The 22,270-nt window shown below is 61.5% G+C and overlaps 3 protein-coding genes across 3 annotated transcripts; all 3 read right to left on the bottom strand.

The window, feature by feature from the left end:
• Positions 1–751: 751 nt before the first annotated feature.
• Positions 752–6,804, bottom strand: SLC25A10 (solute carrier family 25 member 10). The gene is made up of 11 exons (XM_075720027.1): positions 6,715–6,804; positions 4,152–4,271; positions 3,859–3,973; positions 3,729–3,777; positions 3,255–3,296; positions 2,987–3,030; positions 2,403–2,473; positions 2,206–2,298; positions 1,872–1,949; positions 1,712–1,768; positions 752–853 (listed from the first exon to the last, which is right to left on the bottom strand). Exons 1-11 carry the CDS (start codon positions 6,802–6,804, stop codon positions 752–754), a joined length of 861 nt encoding a protein of 286 aa, XP_075576142.1.
• A 1,308-nt stretch (positions 6,805–8,112) lies between these two features.
• On the bottom strand, positions 8,113–11,771 carry MRPL12 (mitochondrial ribosomal protein L12). The gene is made up of 4 exons (XM_075719808.1): positions 11,487–11,771; positions 11,331–11,408; positions 11,067–11,198; positions 8,113–8,294 (listed from the first exon to the last, which is right to left on the bottom strand). Exons 1-4 carry the CDS (start codon positions 11,769–11,771, stop codon positions 8,178–8,180), a joined length of 612 nt encoding a protein of 203 aa, XP_075575923.1. The 3' UTR covers positions 8,113–8,177.
• A 621-nt stretch (positions 11,772–12,392) lies between these two features.
• HGS (hepatocyte growth factor-regulated tyrosine kinase substrate) lies at positions 12,393–22,199 on the bottom strand. Its single transcript, XM_075719488.1, has 21 exons — positions 22,163–22,199; positions 21,734–21,818; positions 21,262–21,337; positions 20,655–20,747; positions 18,343–18,466; positions 17,318–17,370; positions 16,706–16,774; positions 16,385–16,509; positions 16,065–16,143; positions 15,879–15,977; positions 15,411–15,506; positions 15,002–15,040; positions 14,776–14,919; positions 14,412–14,625; positions 14,044–14,216; positions 13,763–13,903; positions 13,507–13,684; positions 13,293–13,426; positions 12,853–12,969; positions 12,642–12,737; positions 12,393–12,529 (listed from the first exon to the last, which is right to left on the bottom strand). The coding sequence occupies exons 1-21, from the start codon at positions 22,197–22,199 to the stop codon at positions 12,422–12,424; spliced, it is 2,280 nt and encodes a 759-aa protein (XP_075575603.1). The 3' UTR covers positions 12,393–12,421.
• Between the last annotated feature and the right edge of the window lie 71 nt (positions 22,200–22,270).

Here is a 22,270-nt window from a genome sequence, read left to right as displayed (position 1 = left end):
AGCGGCCGCCCCTCGCCCACAGGGTCCGGTCTCTGTCATCATTGGTATGAGGCACAATCCCTGAAGAGCCCAGCAGCCGTAGGGCGCTGGTGAGTTTTGGCCAAGCAGAAGCAGGGGGTGTTTGGGGAGGCCGGGAAGCAGAGCGGGGAGGCCAGGCTGCCCTGGGGTCAGCGGAGGAGCACGAGGGGCCAGAGGCACTGAGGGAGGACAGGGCCTTGCTGTGCTAAACCTGCGTCTCCCCTTGCTGCTCGCAAGGGAGGCGGGGAGCACGCCAGCCCCGCTGTCCCCAGCCTGTCCCTGCCGCAGCGTGGTCACCGGCCCCCCAGCCCCGCAGACTCTGTGAGCAGGCACGGGGCCAGAGGGCTGATCCCCCCGTCCTCCCCCGGACAGCGCAGTCCTGCTCCCAGAAGCCCGTAAGGGACAGGGCTGAGGGAGGTTAAGGGCAGAACTCGTGGCCAGTAGGGCAGTGGGAACACAGGGGAAAAAAAAAAAAAACCAAACAAACCCCAAACCAACAGTGCAGAGGGGACAGGAGGCCCAAGAATATCCCAGAGGTAACGGAAGTGCTGAGAACGGGGGTGAGAGAGGAAAGGGGAGTCTGGGGCTGGCCACAGACATGGCAAGGCACAGGAGTGGAGATGAGGGGCAGGGGGAGCGGCGCTGGCCCCCGACAGCAGAGGGGGGTCTGGGATGTCAGCGGTGACCCGCACGCTCACCCCCCTGGGGCGAGGCAGGGTCCCGTCCCTCCTGCTCAGGTGATCACTTTGATCCCAAAATATTTGCGCAGCTGTTCCAGGAAGACAAAGGTGAGGACGGTGTGAGGAATGAGCCGGATGGCAGCAGGAACGAAGCCCTGGAAGGGGACAGCGAGAGCGGGGAGAGTCAGCGCGTGCCCAGCCCTGGGCTTGCCCGTCGGGGCCAAGGGTGCCCAGCAGCCCAACCCACGGGGAGCGGCACGAGCTTGCAAGCACGGGGGAGCGGCTGGCTGAGCATGCAGCACAAGCTCCGAGGAGCTGGGGCCTTGGTGGCAGGCAGAGACTGCCACAGGAGTGAGGGAGGCACTGCAGCCGTCGCTGTGCACACAGATCTCAGCATCATGCATCAAGCCCTCTGCCCCCAAACACATCAGTGCCGGCATCACCACTACGTAGGCAGAATCTCAGCAGAAGCCCGGGTCAGATCCCACAGCCCCCGGTTCAGAAGGGGGTTGGACGCTGCCTGGGGAAGATGAGCAGACAGGCTGTAACAGGGAAAATGCCTGACTGGTGGCATCTGGAAGAAACCTCGGGTTTCAAACCCCTGTTTGGGGGCCCTCCCAGGAGTGAGACCGAACATACGGGTGACTGCACCAAGCCCGGGCACGTAGGGCCCGAGAGCTGACCAGCGTCTGCTGACCAGCAACATCCAACGAGTGCTGGAGCACCGCTGCCCGTACCTGCATTCCCGTTTGGGAATCTGAGGGGTGCAACAGGGCAGCCGCTGCGGTGCCCAGAGCCAGGCTGCAAGCCCAGAAGAGGCCAAGGCTCGCAACACTCCAGGGCCAAGCCGGGGGCTGGCAGACGAAGGCCCGACGCAGGAAGCAGTCAGGCTGCCGGCAGCAGAGCCTGGAAGGCTCCTGCCCCAGAACTGTTCCGGACCTTAACCTCTGCTCCCAGCCAGTCTCCCCACGCTCCACCCCACCAGCCCATCCTGCGCATCCCCAGCTGGGTACCTTGTAGAAGGCGAGAGGGCCGAGCTTGGCAGTTTCCATGGCACAGTGGGCAACACCCTGGAGCGAGAGGGAGAGAGATGAGGAGGCACGGGGAGGCAGAGGCCGGTGCGCCAAGAGGACAGGACCAGCAGCAGTGAGGTGGGCAGGACGGGCCACTCACCCGGTACTCGCCCTGGGAGTTCATGAGGCGGGTCTTGAGCACGTCCAGGGGCTGGCACAGGAATGTGGCGCATCCGCCCTGGGGAGAGTCAGTGGGGGTCAGCAGCTCGAGCTCGTGGACAAGACCCAGGTGCCAGCGACTGCCGTGGTCGCTGGAGAGACCTGGTGCCCTGTCTGCGCCCAACCCATGCTGGGAGCCCCAGAGCAGCCCCTGTGCCCGGCCCTGCTTCATCAGAGTCCTGAGAGGCAGCTCCAGCAGCCCAGACTGGGGTTCTGAGCCCGGCTGCAGGCAAACCCAGCCCCAGGCCTGCCTCCCCGCACCCAGCCCTGCTCACAGCGATGAAGCTGGCCAGGAAGTGAGTGAAGATGTTGTCTGACAGCAACCCAGTCGCGAGAACCAGCTGCTTGGCCTGGTCATAACAGGAGAGCTGCGGAGACACGGCGTATTAGTGACACGTCCCCCCTCCTCACCATGCCAGAGACTACCCCCATCCATAGCCCGGGCACCTACCGCCCAGCAGAGCCGTCCTACCTGCCCAACGGTGACTAGGGCCCCTCGGCTGGATGCCATCGTAGCTCCCGAGAAGAGTTTCTTCAAGCCCTCTGTGGACAGACAGATTGGGATCAGGACAGTCCTGGGGCATTACTCACACCCCCTTCCCCCGGGAGCATCCTTCCCTGCCGGGTCTGTCCCCCAGACTCCTCATACGCCAGTCCCTAAAGCACACAACAGCAAGTACGCCGCAGGGCAGGAGAACCCTTCGGAACAGCCCTACCCGCTCCCTGCTGCCACTCGTTCCCTTTCCCACCTGCTCCACCCTCCCGTGCTTTTTCATTGCGGCTCCTGGCAGGTCTCTTTCTCGCTGGAGCACAGGCAGGCTGCCAGGCCCTGCCTGGCCCGTGCCCCAGCCAGATGCTGTGGAGGTGCCGGGCCCTGCCTGACCCTTGGCTCCCCCGGCCCCACGGCCACCCTCCATCCCCTCTCCCTGCCCCGACCGAGCGGGCACCCGTGGCAGCTCCCAGACAGAGCTCCCGGGCCCAGTCCTGCCACGGTTTCCCGGTGCCGGCAAGGACACCCCAGGCGGGCTCACCCTACCCTGGCTGGCACGGCCTCACCTTCCCGGAGGACGCGGTACATGCCGTCCAGGGCATGGGAATAGCTGGAAGGAGCGAGAGGGGAAGGCGTCAGGGTCCGAGGCTCCCCAGCACCCGCAGCACTGCGGTGCCGAGCGCGCAGCTGCGGCTCCCGGGGACGCGGCCACGGCCCCGCCGCCCCCGGGAACCGGGCCGCCGGTGTGGTGCTGCCCTCCCGCGGCCACCCGGCCCCAGCAGCCCCCGCCCCGCTGCTCCGGGACCCCCGGCACCCCCCGGGACCCCCACTCACTTGCGCCGCAGGGCGGGCGGCTGCTTCACGTCGTTCTGCATCCTGTAAGGCAGAGCACCGCAGGGTGAGGCGGGGGCCAGTGCCCCCCATCCCCCCCACCCCAGCACCGGGGGCCCGGGGCAAGCTTGCCCCTGCTCAGGGCAGCGGGCAGTGGCCCAGCAGACGGACTGCGTTGCCTGTTTGCGAGGGGACGAGAAGGCTGCCTCCAGCCCCACACCCCCCCGGAGGGCCACGCTGGGGGCTGGGGCTGTCACGCTGAACGGCGGAACAGCTCTGGGCCTTCCCAGTACGGAGCTCCCCGCCGGGGTACGGAGCTCCCCGCCGGGACTGGGCCACCAGCCACGGGGCAGCCTGGTCGGGAGAGAAGTCCGGAATACGGGGAGCCCCCCACCATCCCAACTGCTGCTGCAGCTGGCCGCAGAGGCAGCCACAAGCCTCTGTCACCAGCAGCACCGGGACGCAGGCAGAACTGACCTGACGTTCACCATGTCTGCCGGGGTCCCCACGAACCCGCCGGTGAAACCTGCGGCCAAAGAAAAGCCGGGGTCAGGGGGCTCCTCCAGCCAGAGGGGGCCCAGGGCTGAGGGACCCTCTCCTTGCTCACCTCCCACCGCACCCAGCAGCACTTTCTGGTAGAAGGGGGGAGGCCCCTGGCTGCCCTGGCCCAGGCGGTCCCTCGCAGTCTCGTAGATGGCAAAGCGAGTCAAGGAATATGTCATCTGGAGGAGAGGGAGAGTGAGCCACTGTGCCCCGCTGGGCGCCTGCCTGCTGGCCCCCGCGGCTCAGGGCAGCCTGTCAGCTCCAGCCCAGCTGCCACTGGGAGGGCAGCGCCGCGCAGCAGGAGCTCCACGCTGGCCTCGGGGCGACCGGCGGCCATCAGGGCACGGCGGCACTCACCTGTCGGCACAGCGAGGCGCTGAGCCCGTTGTAGAGAGCCAGGAAGCCGTCGGTGCGGATCACGCGCATCGCCATCCCCGTCATCCGCATCTTCACCTCCTGCTGCGTCTGCAGGTGGACCTGGGGCAGAATCCAGCAGCATCAGCGCACCAGCCCGCTGCCGGGGCTGGGCAGAAACGGGAGAGCGCAGGGCAGCAGAGCAGGGACGGCCGCTCCGAGTGCTTGCCAGGGTAACTGGTTAGCACTTGCGCGGGAGCTTCCGCGCAAACAGCAATAGCTCCGGGCTCCCCACACCTAACCAGTACTTGGAAACTGGCCCAGCACAGCATCGGAGTGGCAGAGGCCGGCAGGAGGAGTGCCGAGGCTCCTGCCCACAGCCCCTCCCAGGCGCCTGCCCGGCTCCGTGGCCTCAATAGCACGTCCCAAAATGAAGTGGTAGTGCCAGCTCCTGCAAGAAAGGCCCTGGGCCACGTCGGGGTGGGGAGGATCCAGAAGCACATGAGTGAGTGAGCAACCAGTGCGGGTTTGCTCAGAGGGAGCACGACAGGGCCAGTGAATTTGTGACCTCCTGCTGCCCTACACACTCGCCACGTGAGCCGGCAGGCCTCCAGAAGTAACTTCCCCTCCTCCCCAGCCACAGAAATGGCAGAGGCAGGAAAACAACCCTGCAGCCCTGCTCACCAGCTCCAAAACGCTCCCTGCCACAGCCAGGCACAGCCCGGGCGTCTGGGCGCTCCCCTCCCCACCCAGGGCAGCCCAACGCCTCCCACCATCACCAGAGGACGCGGCAGCGGGACTGCCCGGGGGCCGGCTGGGACAGAGGAGCCATGCTGGCCAGTGCCGGAGCACGTTCTAGGGGCGCCCGCCCGGCCCCACGCTGCGAAGATCACGTGGGGGTCAAAGGCCCAGAGAGATAAAATTAAAGAGAGCAAAGGGCTGCTGGTGGGGGACCAGGCCTGGCTCCCATTACGGAAGCCCCAGCGTGGCCAGGGCGTGGGACACGCAGCAGGACGCTGGGAACGGCCTCTGTCTCCCGTGCGGGGCAGCATTAGGGGTGCGGGGAAGGGACCCTCATTCGACCCCGGCGGGCGGATTTTGGAGGTCAGGGCCCACAGCTCGCGGTGTGCCAGGGAGCTGGACGAGCGGCTGCCGGGCAGCTCGGGGCGGAGGGACCGGGCAGGCAGGTACGCCAGAGCCATGCCTGGAAGCGCTCGGCTGCCTGCCGGACCCAGGGCCGCAGGAAGGGCAGGCAGAAGCTGGCCAGCGCTGTGGTCGGTGCCGCAGGGCAGGCAGCCCTGCGGGCAGTGCCGGCTCAGGGATTTCGGCAGGGGCGCGAGCACCCTCTGGCCGGGCCGGCTGGGGCCTCCCGCTGGGGCCAAGGTCCAGAGGTGCAGCAAGTGCCCTTGGCCCCCTGCCCTGCCAGACCCTGAGGCCCCTCGTGCTTCCCCACGCCTGGCATCAGCCCCCGCCACGGGGAGCTCTGGGCCAAAGGCAAACCCGCATTCGATACTCAGGTGCGAAAACAGCTGGCTGGCCCGGGCCACTCACAGCCGCGGGGCACGCAGGGGCTACGCGCCCGCAGGGGATAGCGCGTGGGGACGCAGCCCAAAAGTCACACCCGTCACGCTGGCTCAGAGACACCGGCAGACCTAGAGGCGTGTGCCAGACTAATTCCCCTTCTTAGCGCCTTGCCAGGGCATCCTACATGAGCTCCCACGGGCTGCCAGCCACCTCCGCTGGGCAGACAGGGTCAGCCAGGCATGGCAACGGGCCGAGCACCGGGGGAAGCGGCATCCCCCTGCCAGCACCGGCTCCTCTCCTGGGCCCCTGCCCGGCGCATCTTCCCCTCTCTCCATGCAGCGGGGTGGGATGGGGTTGCCCGTCCCGAACCTCGCCCACGGGCACGGCCCTGGGCACGGCAGGGCCTGGCCTGAGCTCGCTCTCCCGCTCCCCCTCCGCAGCCTGCCCAGCTGCCAGGCTCGTCGCCGCTTGGCCGGCGCACAAGGCTCCGGGGCAGCGCTGGCATTCGCCCCGTCCGTGGGTGCTGGCAGCGCAGGGCTGCGCGCGGCGCCCTTTGTGCGGGAGCGAGGGATGCCAGCCCCTTCGCAGCGCCTAGGTGACATCTTGGCCCGGTGGGCCCGCGTCCAACGCCGCCGGCCTGGGAGCCGCCGCCGTGCCTCGGGCGGGCACCTGGGCAGAGCCGGCCGGGGCGTCCTCCACGACACCCAGGGCTGGCGCCCCGCGCTCCCAGCCCCACGCCGCGTCCCCCACGCCGCAGCCGTCCCCTGGCCCACGGCCCCTCGCCGCCGGGCCCCGCAGCCGCCTGCCTTGCCCCCCGAGACGCGTCCCTGCGTGCTCGCTGCCCTCGCAGCCGCGAACCGGCTCCTCAGGACCGGCCCCGCGGCAGCTGTGCCCCCGGTCCTCCGCAGCCATTCCCCGGCTCCTCCTGCAGCCCGGCCCCTCCGCAGCCGTTCCCCGGCTCCTCAAAACCGGTCCCGCAGCCCCTTCCTCCCGCACCGCTCCGCAACCGTTCCCGGCCCTTCGGAGCCGCTGCCCGGCCCACCTTCAGCAGGTCGAGGGGGTGGGTGCAGCAAGCGGCTCCGCATGAAGCCAGGCCGCCGAAATACCAGCGCGACACGCGCCGCTCCGCCATCGGCGCCGCTCCGCGATAAGCCACGCCCCCGGCCCCGGGGCCACGCCCTTTCCCTGTAAGCCACGCCCCCCCACGGTACCGGGGCCTTGGGGGTGGCGGGACCGGGGCCCTGGTCTCCGGGAGCACGCTTCCAACCCCCCCAGACATCTCCGCGTATGGAAAAAGGCACCTCTCCCCCGTTAACGGGGAATTAATTAGAACGACAGACTCACGGAGGTTGGAAAAGAGCTCGGAGATCATCGCTCCGACCGCCAGCCCAAGGCCACCTGGCCCGCCAAACCATCTCCTGAAAGCGCCGCGTCTACCGGGGTTTTTTGAACGCTTGCAGGGATGGGGACTCCACCACCTCTCTGGGCAGTCTGTCCCGATGCTTGATCGCTCTTTCCGTGAAGAAATTTCTCCTAATATCCAATCTAAACCTCCCCTGGCGCAGCTTGAGCCCATTTCCTCTCGTCCTATCGCTAACTCCATGGGAGAAGAGACCAACACCCACCTCGCTTGACTCGCTAGTGTTAGATTAATGGTTGGACTGGATGATCTTAAAGGTCTTTTCCAACCTCAACGATTCAATGATTCTATGATTCACTGCATCCTCCTGCCAGGAGCTGCAGAGCGATCAGGTCTCCCCTCAGCCTCCTCTTCTCCAGGCTGAACACCCCCAGCTCCCTCAGCCGCTCCCCACCAGCCCTGTGCTCCAGACCCTTCCCCAGCTCCGCTGCCCTTCTCTGGACACGCTCCAGCACCCCAATGTCCCCCTTGTGCTGAGGGGCCCAAAACTGGACACAGCATTCCAGGTGCAGCCCCACCAGTGCCAAGTACAGGGGGACAATCCCTGCCCTGCTCCTGCTGGCCACACTATTCCTGACACAAGCCAGGATGCTGTTGGCCTTCTTGGCCACCTGGGCACACTGCCAGCTCAAGTTCAGCTTAATGGGGAGGTCAAACCATCGCGCTCACATCCCCGTGCGGAGGCTGCAGAGTTGGTGGCACCAAAAAACAGCTCGAGGAGGGGGGGCTGCTGCGTGGGGCGGCAGGTACAGGCAGCACCAGTACCGGGGTACACGCATGGAGCCCACGGGACAATCAGGTGGGGCTGATTTTTTTGAGAGATTAATTGTTGTACATGGGTTTTTTTTTGGACATTTATGAAGGTAGAGTTCATCACGATGCTGGAACTAGACAGCAGCCCTGCCAAACCGTACAGCATTCTCACGCCGGATCGCTTCCAGAGAGCATTCCCACCGCACTGACTCAGGGACGTCTCACACTCGGAAACGTCCGGACCCTGGCTCGGGCAGCGGCCGGCGCCCGGGCGGGCGGCAGCGGGGAAGGCTGCCGTCGCACCAGTCCCTCCGTGGTGAGCACGGGGCCGCCTACTCCAGAACCACAGTCCCTCCTGCTGCCTCCAGCGCCGCTTTGATCTTCTCTGCTTCCTCCTTGGAGGCATTAGCCTTGATCTCCTGGGGAAGGGACTCCACCAGCTTCTTTGCCTGCAGGAGGGACAAAGTACAACACTTGTAAACTGGCTTTCACTAACTGGATTAACAGATTTAGAGCCACAAGCCTGACCTCTGCATAAGCAGACCAGGGAAACTCACCACCTGGTCCAAAACCCAAGACTTTTATTTGAACTACAGTGCATCCTGCCGGAAGACATCTAAAACCTGACTGCAAGCGACGGCACATCCACTATAGCCCTGGAAGACCTTTTTCAGCGAGTAATTGCCTGTAAATTCCTCCCACCACATGCACGGTGCTCCCAGAGGGGCAGCCCCGCTCCGAGAAGGCGCCTGGGACGCATGCAGAGCCACCACGCAGTAACCTGCCAAGGCAGCTACTGCCCTGCGTCGGGCAGACTTTTTTCAGTGCCAATGTTTTGATTCACATATTTCCGCCAGCGGGGAGGAGAGGCCGTCTCAGGGTTTGTACGCAGCTGTGCAGGAATCCACTGTACCGGGTAAAAAAGAGTTCCAGTCCAGACTATGCTTGACAACACCATCTCGATAGTTTCAGGGCTTTTTATACAAAACTATTGGTACTATGCAGTACTGCAATATTTAAGGCAAGATAGAAAGCTGTTGAACTGACTGAAAGGGGCTTCCTGCAGTACTGCTGTACAGAAAGGGAAGGGAGCCCAGGAGGATAAGCCCCTGCTGCAGTCAGATGCTCTTGCTCTTGTACCAAGCAGCAGCAACAAAACTATTTGGCTACCGAAAAACAAAGCCTGGGGAGGTTCCTATGGTGAAGAGCTGCTGCCAGCTCTCAGCCGTGTGGCACTGCAGGTGTTTAGCACCCAACAGACTGACCATTGCTGACAGAAAGAAGGTTTTGTTGTTTTCATTCACATTGGGTGCAGTGACGATGTACCCGTGGTGGCAGAAAATGCTCGTTCTGCTAGGGATGAGAAGGCATAGCTGTGCAGGCAAAGCTCGGCAGGGCAGGCATGCCTTCACTCACCAGAGCCCAGGACAGTATCCGGAAAGGAGCCTGTTCTGGCTTGCTGTGATGAGGACAGGCAATACAATCGAGGTTATTAATTTAAGATCCTTGCTCAGTAATGCTTAACTTCTGTTCTAAAGCAGCCTCGGTCAAAGGAAGCAGCTGTTCAGAGCTCACAGCAGGAGGAAGAGCAGAGCCCGAGCCAAGCTGGACCTGCACAGGAACAGCCACAGGACAGGGAGGCAACGTGCTCCCAACCCCAGCTCCGCGGAGCGTATGAGAACGCCAGCCCAGGGCTAGTGAAGACGCGAGGTGTCTGTTGGGCCGGCTCCGAACAAGCTTTCAGAGCTGCAAACGGACTCAAGGCCGCCTTGCACTGACAACACGCCTGTCTCATCGAGTAGTCGTTTCTGTAGGGCTGACCTGTTCAAGTCACATCAGCACACAACGTCTGCAGATTTTACAGGTGATGCTCTCTTCAAAATCCTTAACAGCCTTACAGGCCAAGAATCGATTCCCTACAAATCTCAAACACACCTCAACTGGATGGCAGTAAAATTTACGATAAAAATCTATCAGCTACACTTTGAATACAACCTCTGTAGACAGAACCAACCACCAGTAGCAGTTTGTGCGCATGTGTTTTAACCAAAATACCAGGTCGGGTATGTCACACTTGACAAAGTTTACCCGCAATAACCTGCATCTACCAACCTTGTACCCACATTGGAACTGTAACCAGCTTGTTTGACAGGTTCCACGTGCTAAGCCAAGTTGATTTAGCATTAGTTGTCCAGACAACTTTTAATTCTCCGCCAATCGTGACCGTTATAGCATTTGGGTACTTTAATGTTTGCTTGGGACTGATAATGGATAAACAACTGCCCGACTAACCAAGGTGACAGTCAGTTAATTATCCCAGCGGGCCAACGAAACTCACGTCTCTGCCACGAGAGCTTCTCTGTTATTGTTTGCTTCGCAACATATCAATATGGACGGGTCAGAAGATTTTCTGCAAATCCTTCTGCTATCCTGGGCTACAAATAAGAGCAGATTCAACATTTCTTCCCTGCAACTGGATAAACAGAAAGTGCTACTGTTATCCCCCAGATATGAAAGCATCATCCAGTGGAGAACTAAAGCACGTTAAGTGCTTCTGCAGTAGCAGCTGTATCACCAAATCTTTGTTCTGAGCCTACATCATTGCCCGAGGGCGTGAGCTCAGATGCTGCACAGGCCCGTCTCCCCCAAGAAAAAAGGAGGCAAAGGAGGCGGCATCACCTACAAAAAGAAGAGCTCTGAAAAGGACTGGAAGCACAGATTGCAAGATGTGTGAATTAGAGAAACTCATCTAGATTCAGAAATATATTGGCCTTGAAAAAGCAAAAAGTTTTAGGGGAAGGCAACCCAAATCCAGCCGTAGCGAGGAACCCTGGCTGCTCCCCAGTTCTGCAGGAAAGCTCACAGCAGCTCTCAGATTCGGAGAAGCTGAGGCTGGCATGGAGGACTTTGAGGTCTTTGCTCTGAGCCTCCTTCTTCACCCCACTGCTTCTGCTAGCGGCTCGGTTGTTCGCTGCACAGCAGAGCTGGGAGGGAACAGCCTTCTCTACAAAACACCAGACAAACAAGATGCAACCGACTCCTGCTTTACACCTCGTCCGCGTCTTTGCACCGAGGTGCGCGCACAGCTAGAGCGTTCTCCTAAACGTGGAAATCCGGGCTGCCTTCTGAACAGAGAACCGAGGCTGCCGCTTGCAGCGTGCTTCAGAACCTGCCCGGGCTCGGGGCGACGCAGCCAGAGCCTCGGACAGCCCCCTCCTCACCTGCACGAGGTTCACTCCGGGCACGAAGTTTTTCACCTCCTTGATCAGCTTCACCTTGTCGGCCGGTTTCAGCTCCGTCAGCCGGACGGTGAAATGCGTTTTCTCTTTCTTGAGCGGGGCCTCCTCCTCCTCCTGCAAGCAGCCAGCGCTCGGTGAAGCCAGCGGCCCTCCTCCCCGCCCCCCCACGCGTGGGGACCCGCGAGGCCGACACGGAGCCCCCGGGGCCCAACTCCCGCCCCCCCCCCCCCCCGGGGATCCCGGTACCTGCGGAGCCGCCTGGGAGGGCAGGAGGGAGGCAGCCGCCGCCGGCATCACCCCCACGTCCGGGATCTTCAGCGTCTCCTGCGGGAAGAGCAGCGGCCGGTGAGGCGGCGCACAGGGGCCGGGCCGGGCCGGGCCGCGCCGCCCCTCGCCACCCACCTTGAGGAGCGCGTTGAGGTCGGCCACCTCCAGCAGCGTCAGCCCCGCGATGTCCCGCACCAGCTGCCGCACCTTGGGCGAGTACTCCTTGGCGGCCGTGTCCAGCGGCGCCCCGGCCAGCGCCTCCGACCGCCGCGCCCGGCCCGTGCCCAGCGCCCGCAGGCCGGCGGCGGCCGCCCCGTTCCCGCTCCCGCTCCCGGCCCCGTTCCCGCTCCCGGCCCAGCGCCAGGCGGGCGGCGGGCGGCGCGGCAGGCGCGGCGGCAGCGCGCGGGCGGCGGGCAGCATGGCGGCCGCAGAGGACACGGCGCCGTCGGCCCCGCGCTCGCTGATCCCGGCAGCCCCCGCGCCGCGCCGGCCGCTCTGGGCCCCGGCGCCGCCTCTCAGTGGTTGGGGCGGGGCGGCCGCTCCAGCCGCCGGGTCCGCCAAACTCGCTGGCCCCGGGAGGCCCCGCCGCTGCCCCCAGCACACCGAGGCCGCTGCTCGTTCCGAACGCTTTATTATCGCCACCCGCGCTCGGTCTCCCCCGCGAGGAGCGGGCGGCTGCGCCGCGGGGACGGGGAGAGGCCCAGGCCCGGCGGGGGGCCCCGGGGCCGGGAGGGGAGAGGGCGCTGGCGGGGAACGGGGCTCGGCCGGGGCGAAGCTGGCGCCGGGAGCGGGGCGAGGGCCGGCCGGGAGCGCTGCTCCCTCGGCCACAACCCGCCGGGCCCGGCCAAGGGCTGCCAGGGCAGGCGAGGCGGGAGGGCAGCCCCGGGAGCGGAGCGGGGGGCTGCTCTCCTGCTGCCGGGGCCCCGGAGCCAATGCCGGGACCCTCCGGTCCCACGTCCCCCCAGCCGGGGACAGAGGCGGGGTGGGGGGTGGAAGGAGTAGCCGCAGTACAGAAGTGATTCCGGACGAAGAGTAGTGTGTTACACGGGACCCCAGCTCCCCGGCAGCGATCAGTCGAAGGAGATGAGCTGGGCCTCTCCGCTGCCCTGGGGCTGCTGCACGGGGGTGGGCGCTGGCTGGGGCGGCTGCTGCTGGGGGGCCCCCCCGGCAGGTGCCATCTGCAATAGATCGTAGAATCATTTAGGTTGGCAAAGACCTTTGAGGCGGCTTCGTTAGCAAACGCACCCCTCTGGGGTCCCAGCCCCACCACCCAGGGCCAGCGGCACTCACCTGTTGGTAGAGGGGCTGCTGCCCGGGCAGGTAGGACTGCTGGGCTGGCAGGCTGCTCAGCGCGGCTTCCTGGCCCGGCAGGGTGGACATGAGGCCCTGCGGGAACGAGGGGGTGGTTGTCGGGGCTGGGGGGCACACAGGGCCCGCAGCCCACCCTACCTTGTCCCCCCGCAGCGCCCAAGAAGGGGCGTGTGTGGCAGGGAGCGCTCACCTGCATGCCGTAGGGCTGGTAGCCCATGGAGACCGACTGGCTGCCCATGTAGCCCATGGCGCCCGACTGGGGGGCCTGAGAGATGGCCGGGATGCTCTGCGACTGCGAGGCTGCGCTCTGGGGAGGAGAGGCTGGTGAGAGGTGGTGCAGGCAGCGATGGCTCATCTCAAACCAACGCCCCAGGACCAGCACCGCTCTCCCTGCTGCGCTGGAACCAGGGTGTCTTCTTCCCTCTGCGCCATGAGGAGCCCAGAACTGACCCCAGCCCACTCCCACAGCAAAAGCAGCAGCAGATCCAGAGATCTGGGACCAACCAGCCACTCCTCCCTCCCACTCAGAGATCCCGTCACTGAGACAGGGCGAATTGTGCCAGCACTGCCGAACGCCCCAGCCGGCTGCAAGCTGCTCTGCTACAGCCCAGGGAGGCTGCCCTCACTTGCCTGGTAGCCCTGCGTTGGAGTTGGCTGGTAAGACGAGTATGCCGGGGTGGTGGTGGGCACTGCCTGCCCCTGCTGAGCCGCCTGCCCGCTGCCCGCTCCCGGCTGGTACATGTAGGCGTTCACCATGCTGGGATCTGGGCGCGGAGAGGGCAGAGATTGAAGCAACCGCCTTGCACTCAGCCTCCACCCGGGTGGGATCAGCTCGCCGACGTACCTGTCCCCGTGACGGGCATTGCGGTGTACGGCCCCGTGCCCCCTTGTGCGGCCTGGTTCATGTATACGCTGTGCATGGGAGAGCCCTCCACGGAGCTGGCTGGGCTGAAGGTGCCAGGGAAGCTGGTGGGCCCAGAGGGCTGGTAGATCACCCCGCTGGCTGCGGGCATGGCCTGGAGCTGTTGAGGGAAGAAAACCAAGTTTTAGGCCATGTTCCCTGGGACCTGGCAGGAGGGTCTCTGGCCCAGCAGCCGTACCTGGGCATAAGGCAGCGAGAAGGCTGGCATCTGGGCTCTCATCTGGATGGTCTGCTTCTGCTGTTCCAGGCGCATCTGCCTCTCCTTCTCCTGCTCCTGCAGTCGCTGGATGGCCAACTGACGCTGCATCTCCAGGTACTCCTGTGGGAACAGGGCTGTGAGGGCTAGAAGCCAGGACACCGCAGCATCCCCCTCCTGCCAGGGCAGCCGTCCCCACCAGCCCTGGGCTGGCCCAAGGTGCAGGCAGGCCTGGATACCCTGGAAACGCTTCCCTGCCTCACCTGCTTCTTCTGCCTCATGATCTCCAGTTTCTGGGCCAGCTGGATCTGGCGCTGGCGCTCTGCCTCCTCCGCTGCACGGCGCAGCTTCTCCCGATGCTCCTCCCGCAGCGCGTTCAGAGCCCCACGTGCATCCCGGATCTGGGCCAGTTTGTCCTGCAGGCCTTCGTAGTACACTGGGGAGGGAAGAGACAGCCTCAGGGACCCTCTCAGGGCAGAGCACCCAGACCACCCCTGCACACCGCGCTGGCTTCTCTCCAGAGAGGCTGTGTCATGGAATGCTGAACCCCAGGGCAGGGGGAAGCCCCTGGCACCACCTGCTCCTCCCCGGGACACCCTCCCACGCTGCCGGCTGGGCAGCTCCCACATACGCCTGCGCTCGTCCAGCTGGTTGAGCAGCTCCAGCAGCTGGGGGTGCATGTTGTTGATGGACTGGAAGAGGGACAATACAGCAGAGTCATTGGTGATGCTGCGGCCCCGCATGTGGTTGCTCTTCATGCGGTTGACAAATGTGGTGACCGCATTCTGCAGCGCCTTCAGGAACTGCTCATGGTTCTCCTCAGACTCGCCATTCTGGTACTGCTGCTGGAAGGACAGGGCAGCCAGTCAGCCTCAACTCTCCCATGCCGAGAGCCAGCAGCAAGCCTGCAGAGCTGCGTGACGGGGCTGAACGAAGGAGTCGGGTGCTCCTCACCCCTCAGAAGCTGCCAGGCACAGATCCAGGCCCCCTCTTACCTCAACAACACCGAGTGGGGCAGGGTGGGCTTCCCCAGGCTGAGCAGCTGGCTCTGTGAGGGACAGAGGTGCTGACGGGGTGGGGCTCTTGCGAACTTCCTCTTGCTTCTTCTCCCAGTAGTTGCGGTTCAGGTATCGAGCCAGCTGCCAGAAAGAGAAAGATGAGCATGGCAGCCCTGCTGGCAGTGAGCCTGTGCTGTGGACTTGGTAAGGCCTGGATCCTTACCTCTGGATCAATGTCCTCAGCCAAGGGAGCAGAGGAATTCTGGAAAGAGATAAACAGGGAAATCCAGTTCAGAGAAACCAGAGACCCACAGCTCCACACAGATGTCCTGCTCGGACCGGGCCATGCACAACCACCAGTGCTGAGCACCAGCAAGAGACTGAAAGGGGACGGCCGTCTCCTTCAGCCAGACACGTGCCACAGCTACTGGAAGCAGCGGAGGCACCTAAATGCTGCTGAGTACAGACCTTCTTGCTGAAAACCCCTCGCTATTTCACAGCACTGTACTAAACAGGGCAAATCTTTTCTTTCAGAACAGGGATTATTAAATCCAACCCAAGCAGGGCAGGTCTGGGCTAGGGAAGTGGTCTGCGTCCAGCCACTTCACGACCAGGGGCTCCCAGGAACGTACCACAGGTGGGGAATAGAGCGTGCTGACCGGGGGGGCTGATGAGGTGACGGGTGTGGGCTCAGCCTTTGGGTACATGGAGTAGGTTGTTTTCTGCCTCTGCAAAAGAGAAAAAAACCAGTCAACTCGGGGACTGTCCGGACTCTTCCAAATCACCCAGTCAGCAACAGACTGGGCACACTGGGTGGGTGAGGTTCCTAGCAATGGCCAGCAGATTCGGCCTCATGCTTTGTACAGTTCCCGCAGGCCAGTGTGCCCCAGGGCTTGCAGCTTGGACACAGCCTGCTTCCAAGATTCCGGACTGCAACACAGCACGTGCCTGGCTCTGCTCTCACCCTCTCATTCCACAGGCCCTGCAACTCGCTCACACCAGGACATGCCTAGAGATCTGTTACCGCACGGCTAGGAGATGCCCAGCACATCTGGGCTGTATGGCAACACCCACTCCCAGATGCCAAGCAAGGCACAAACCATTCTCTCCTTCTCCTCAGCCTCCGACTGAGACAAGGCAATAGCTAGCTGGAGCTCTTCCTCCTCTTGCAGAGCTGTCTCGTCACGCTTTGGAGGCAGCTGTGAGCAGAAAGATGAGGAGGCGGTCAGTACAGGGATCAACAAGCAGGTCGGGATCACTAGATCACCTGCAGGGCAGCCCCTCACCTGGGACTGCTGGGAGAGAGGGCTGGTCAGGTACTCGGGGGGTAGTTCGGAGGTGGCAGCAGCTTTACCCTCAGCTTTCCTGCAGTCAGAAAGAGGTGACAGTGCACACTGAACGTTCCTTCCTCCACACCGCAGCCCCAGCTCTGCACAACACTACAGCTGTAAACCCCGTTCCCAGGAAGGGAACCCAGCCCAGCCTGCACAGCTTGGGAAACCCTCGCTCTGCGCTCTGGTCTGCAGAAAGGTGGCTCCACGCCAAGCTTCTCCCCCGACAGTCCCAGCAGTTGCAGGCAAAGAAACACACCACAAAGGGTACTGACTTGTTGAGATGCTCGTAACAGGGCTCACAGACTCTCACTTCCTTCTCAATCCCGAACTTGGGGATGGTGGAATACTTGGAGGAGCATTTGCCACAGAAGATCTGCCCACAGGCCCTGCAATGATGCTGCAAAGGATGGGAGGCATCAGCGCGGTTGCAAGACTGTGAGACAACATCACTCAGACACTCCTGGCACTTCCCTGCCAGTGGCCAGGGAACGCGGTCCAGCCCCGACACACTTCCACGCAGGCTCAGGGAGTCCTGCGAGTCCCGGGGGGCTGTGCAGGACCAGGGAACACAGAGGGGCAGAAGCGGCACCCACCTTCCGTGTCACAACGCCAAACTGCACTCGACATCTGTGACACTCCTCAGCATCCACCCAATCTGGAGCCTGTCGGATTAAGGAAACTTGCGTAAGGAGGGGAGGAGGGCCTCAAGGAGAGTGTCTCCACAGAGCCTTTCAGGAGCTCCTATGGCTAACCAAGGTGCTCTCGTGAACGGGGGAGACTGGAAGCATTTACAGCTCAACAGGAAATATTAATCCCCACAAGTTATCTTCTCTCGCATTGCTAGAGACTGTGACGCTTTCCCAGTCAGCCAGAAATTTTCTAGGAACATGTCTGCATAGCAATTGCTTTAGCGATGTCCTGCTGCTGTGTTCAGACTGCCATGCTGCTGGAGGGCCACCGAGTAGGGTAAGATGAGACTAACTCCCTGTCTTGCTAAAGTCTCCCCTCCCTCTGGTAGTTTTGGGCTGAATCGCTGTACACCACCCCAGAACCGCCCGCGTGACAGCGGGCAGCGGTATGCACCCAGCGAGGTCTCTAATCGGTGTGAAACGGAGGAATGCAAGAACTGAAGGTTTAGTAGGAAGGGGACAGGAGAGCAAGGTCTGTGCTGCAGTGCCCACTCCCACCCCGCCAGCAGAGCTCACCCTTTCTGCAGCGAACATGGCATCGCTCTCTTTGAACTCTGGGAACACATGACCTGCGGAAAAAGCAAGAGCCCCATTGTGAAAGGGCTCCTCCGCACAGGGAGGCCACGGGTGCCTGCAGCCTCGTGCCGTAGGTCCCAGCCACATGTCAGATCCACCTCAGCACGCCTGCCCTGATCGTTATCTTACTCTGACACAACTAACAGCAATCTTCCTCCTGCCAGAGGGCAATGCTCACACAGCACTTGCTGCTGTCTGCGAAGTACTGGGCTCTCGAATGCACAGGATAATTCCCTATTGGTTTCCCTTATACACCTGTAAGGGACATCAGGGCCCTTTGCATAAGGCTTATTTCTCAAGACCTTGAACTCAGCATGGGGGGAAAAATAAAGCACGCTGCGTGGGCAGACAGAGCTTTGAGTCTCACCCCCTGAATGGCAAGAGTGTGGCAACACTGGCTCGGCGGGGGACCGGGACCTCCAGGCTTTGCCACTGCCTGCAGAGGTTCTGGTGCGTAGGAAGAGGCAGAGACAGCAGCACGTTCCTTCCCTCGCCGGGAATGCTGCTGTCCCCGGGACAAGGGAGAAAGTGCTGTGCTGACACTGTCAGAAAGCAGGAGCCTGGACCCATCCTGGAGGTACCAATGAAAGCCTGGGAGGAAGGAGCCACCCCACTGTAAATCCGCTCCCAGAGGACACGCTGACTTGCTGCCAGTTTCCTGAAGAATATTTGCAGCTCCTGCTTTTCAGGTCTCACTGCCAACTTTTAGCTGCTAGCTAGGCTGGAGGCCCAGAGCTAGGCAACCCCCGATCCTGGGACAACAGGGCTGTCCTCTCTCTGCAGCAGGATTCAGTCACTCAAGAGATTTATTGGGTATCAGGCACCAAGAAAAAGCTCAGTATCGCAAATCCAGATTTTGCTAACACCAGGCAGGGTCCTGACACCCATTCCTTCTCCTGCAATGCTCCTCCAGAGCAGAGCTGCTTGGCCAATTGTCCACCCACCTTTGCCCACAGAGTTCTTACCTTCAACCTTCATTATCTGATAGGTGTCCTGCACCACCTTGTATTTGGGCTCATTGCGGAAGGCGTGAGCCCAGGCCTGGATGAGGTACAGGATCTTACTGCGGACACTTGTCTCCACTTGCCTCTGCACAGAAAGGGAGGAGGGGGGAGAGAAAAAAAAAAAATGAGAAAAAGACCCTGAAACCCAAAGGATGGTGTGAATCCCCCAGAAGAGAAGCCAGAAATACCATTAATGGAAAGAGAGACTTTAGAGTACTTGTGCAAGGTAAGAGCTGTCAGAAAGCTGCAATAAGGACAGTTCACAGCAAGGACTACATGCTCCTTCAGCTTTCCCACTTCCCCTGTCCAGCTGGAACAAGAAAATGTCCTTCAGAGCAGCACGGACCAACTTGAAAAGGGGTGCGGTTATGACGCTTTGAGAAAATGCCCACAGAGGCTCACACAGTCGCTCCCTGGGGCAGGCGCGAGTGCTGGCCTGCCCAACATCTCACAAGAGTTGCTCATCCTGCACTCAGGAAATTGCAGGACCTACAGCTACCCGGCTGAGCAGAACAGAGCAGCCTGCCTCGCCCGAGCACTGATGGGGCACCACAAGCTCACAGCTACGGCTGGAGGGTGTCGGTGTCAGGCTGTCAGCACCTCCAGCCCCAAGACTCCTACCCATCGAATCATAGAATGCTTTGGGTGGGAAGGGACCTTTAGAGCCCACCCAGCCCAACCCCCTGCAGCAAGCAGGGACAGCTTTAACTAGATCAGGGTGCTCAGAGCCCCATCCAACCTGACCTGGAATGTTTCCAGGGATGGGGCCTCCACTACCTCTCTGGGCAACCTGTTCCAGTGCTTGACCACTCTGTAAAGAAATTGTAAAGGAATTGTAAAGGAATACCCAAGGCTACCTCAGGATGTGACACAGTAAGGACAGCTGGGAAGCCTGCCCTTTGGAGCCAGGGGCGGTTGTATCACACTTCAGGGAGCCAGAGGAAACTTGGCAAGCCTGTTCCTATTCCAGCCAGCCTCTGAGAGCAGCCCTGTCATCAGCTGACCAAGTCATCGCGCACTCACATGACCGGCTGCTCCAGAAATCCTCCAAGAAGCGGAGGAGCATCGTCAAGCTCCTATTTCAGCCGAGAACTCGGCCCACACAGCATGACTTACTGACAATTCCTGGCGCTCCAAGCTGCTAGAAGATTTGGCAAAATCCTGCATTCCACAAATGTCACAGCCCTGAACCTCATCAGAACTAAGACCATTTTACCAGCACTGGGCATTCACAAGCAGTAAAGTTCCAAGTGTAGGAGGATCTGCAGCAGTAACAAAACTACCGAGACAGACAAGGACTGGACAGAAGCACAAAATCTCTTGATCTGATCTCCTCAGTGCTCGGAGTGGCTGCGCTACTATACCTGGCTGTCACATTGCGGCAGCATTCCCATCTCAGCAGGAGATCCCGCATGGAGACCGAGTCAGCCCTAACAGGAAGGCGACAGGAGAGAGACACCCTGCTATGGTGTGCGAGATGATGGGACTCACACAGCTCATTCACCAAGTATCTGGGTCATCCGGTCGTCTATTTCTGGCAGAAGACGGAGGCTGTAAGGAAGGAACAGCACTACTCTAACAGGCTCTTGTCTGGGCGTGGCTGTTCTGGGGCTGGGAGCTGGAGACAGAAGTTCCCATTTCCACTTCTCTTGTGGAAGTCTCCAGTCCAAGGACATGCAGAGCTCCTGCAGGCATCACGTTATATCAAACTGGCAATATAGCTTGTCAGTGAAAACAGCCAGCTCTAGATCCTGCAAAGCTCCTCAAACGATTCCACAAGCTAATGAAATGGCCATGATAAAGAGGAAGCTTCTGCCAGTCTTTACCTTGCTGCCTACCCTCCTGCGTGTCTCATACTGTACTACGGGGGGGAATTCATCTCACCGCTGCTCAGGTCCTTGGTGCAACTGCCAGCCCGTCATCTCTGTCTTCCTTTGCTGTCTCAAGCCAAGCACAGCATTGCACCCAGGAGCAATTACCATGAAACGGTCTAGGCCTTTGCAGCAGAATCCTACCCCACTTCATGGAACAGCCAAACATCACCTTTGCTCTCACGACATCTTCTCTCCCTAGCAGGCACTCCTTAGCTGCCTACACTCATCCCTTCACATTATGCAATACCCTTTGCTCTTTTCCGAAATGTGTTTCCAAACAGTTTCCCTTCTGTTCCTTACACAAAGGGAATGAAAGAGAGGATGCACACGTTTCCTCCTGCTGCTGCTTCTCTTACAAGCAAAAAATTCAAAAACAATAGTAAAGTAAGATATATTTACCTTCAGTATTTCCTTCAGTTCCTCCATAGTCTGTTTATTGGCCACCTCGTCATGGACTGTTTGGCCACAGTTTTTAACCACTGACTCCATGACCTGCAAGAGCGAAGGGCACTATTAGCCTGCCGCTTTCTTCCTTCTCTGTGGCCTGCGATGAGTCCCAGCACAAGTTACAGGTTACTGCAGCCAGCGCACCGAGACAGGGGCACTATTTAAGCAATGAGTCGCGTTAGGGCAGTGCCGCCAGTCAAGCCAGAGAAATGCACACTGCCATGCTGGAGAGCTAGCTACGCTTCAACTGCATGGCAGCCTTTGTACCTCTGCTATTTAGAGACAGACCCCCAGGGACAGTGTCTCAAGTTCCAGCTCTGTCTGTTTCTAACTCCGAGATGGAATTAGAGAACGAAAACCATGGCCTGCCGATCAGTCACAAAACCTCTGTCTAGAGCCAGGAGAAGGCAAACTCTGAGCCGCGACTCCGCTGCTCCCTCGGCAGGGCAGGGAACGCTGCACAGACTGCGCAGCCCAGGAGGCCGGCTTGTAAAACACGGGAAGCTCCCTGGCCTGTGAGCCGGACCACTGCAGCGCTTGTGGTTTGGGCTGACGTTACCTCCAGTGCGTAGAGTGCCACATGAGGATTCTTGTCATTGACTTTCTTCTTGATAGCGTTGACGGCATATTTTGCTCTGGGTAAGGAAAGAGAGTACACGTCCTCAGGTAATCGAGAATCCGAGGGGAGATTCTTCCTGCTGCTGCTAGCCTGCTAACCCCCACCCTAACACACGGTACAGTTAGCTCATGGTCTATGCGATTCCCCAAGGCAAACTGGGAAGAGAAGGAATAAGCACACTCAGGCTTGAGTTTCTCAGGGATCTGAGGCCAGAGGTAACCTGCAACTCCCGAGGTCAGGGAGGTACCTCCACTCATCGGGGCGTACCGTGCTGCCTTTCCAACGCTTTTCTGAAAGGGGATAATGCGACGCGCACTACCGCGGGCTGACAGATCCGAGACTCTCGCGCTTCCCCTTGCAAAGACAAGGAGAGCTGTGCTTACAGCGCATCCGAAAGCCAAGGAGCACTTACTGGGTATCTCCCTGACGGATCATGTCGCAGATCTGCAGGATGGATTCCCAGTCCGTCTCCAGCAGAAGCTGGCTCGTAGCCTTATCTGCAAGGAACCAACCTGTTAGGCTGCCGTACGCGGTTCTGTTTATCGCGGCTCTGCTCCGCGACCGCCGGTGTGTTTGCAGGAAAGCTGCCCCGGCGCCGGCGATGCCCCAGACCCGAGCACCGGAGGATGCAATCCCTGATTTTTCCCGGAACGCGCCCGCTCTTCCCCTCCAGACGCCGCAGGGCGCTCGGTCACCCCGGCCCCGCCGCACCGGCTCCTGCGGGCCTCGGCCCCGGCTCCCGAGGCCCAGCGCTGCCGACCTCGGCCCGGCCGGGAGGCGCCACCCCCAGCGCGCCCCCCGCCCGCCCCGGCTCCCGCCCCGCCCAGGCCGCGGCCGGTACCGAGGAGCCGCTCGAAGGTGCCGCCGCCGCGCCCCATGGTGTCCCCCCACCGCCGGCCCGGCCTTGCCCCACCGCCCCTCCGCCGGCGCTTCCGCTTCCGGCTTCCGG

The sequence above is a fragment of the Pelecanus crispus genome, chromosome 12 (genome assembly GCF_030463565.1).
Source record: "Pelecanus crispus isolate bPelCri1 chromosome 12, bPelCri1.pri, whole genome shotgun sequence".
Taxonomy (NCBI): Eukaryota; Metazoa; Chordata; class Aves; order Pelecaniformes; family Pelecanidae; genus Pelecanus; species Pelecanus crispus.
Note: the sequence above shows the minus strand (reverse complement) of the source record. Positions and strands in the feature narration are given on the sequence as shown.

Excerpts from the sequence above, each read along its gene's own strand:
- MRPL12 (XM_075719808.1), bottom strand. The coding sequence starts at position 11,771 with ATGCTGCCCGCCGCCCGCGCGCTGCCGCCGCGCCTGCCGCGCCGCCCG. Across the intron at positions 11,409-11,486 it reads ACCTCAACGCGCTCCTCAAG|GAGACGCTGAAGATCCCGGA; the intron begins GTGGGTGGCGAG and ends CTCTTCCCGCAG. Across the intron at positions 11,199-11,330 it reads CCTCCCAGGCGGCTCCGCAG|GAGGAGGAGGAGGCCCCGCT; the intron begins GTACCGGGATCC and ends GGCTGCTTGCAG.
- HGS (XM_075719488.1), bottom strand. The coding sequence starts at position 22,199 with ATGGGGCGCGGCGGCGGCACCTTCGAGCGGCTCCTCG. Across the intron at positions 18,467-20,654 it reads AACTGAAGGAAATACTGAAG|AGGCAAGTGGAGACAAGTGT; the intron begins GTAAATATATCT and ends CTTTCTGTGCAG. Across the intron at positions 13,685-13,762 it reads TCTCGCTGCCTTATGCCCAG|CTCCAGGCCATGCCCGCAGC; the intron begins GTACGGCTGCTG and ends TTCCCTCAACAG.
- SLC25A10 (XM_075720027.1), bottom strand. The coding sequence starts at position 6,804 with ATGGCGGAGCGGCGCGTGTCGCGCTGGTATTTCGGCGGCCTGGCTTCA. Across the intron at positions 3,778-3,858 it reads GCTGCTGGGTGCGGTGGGAG|GTTTCACCGGCGGGTTCGTG; the intron begins GTGAGCAAGGAG and ends CTTTGGCCGCAG. Across the intron at positions 2,299-2,402 it reads CCCTAGTCACCGTTGGGCAG|CTCTCCTGTTATGACCAGGC; the intron begins GTAGGACGGCTC and ends GTGTCTCCGCAG.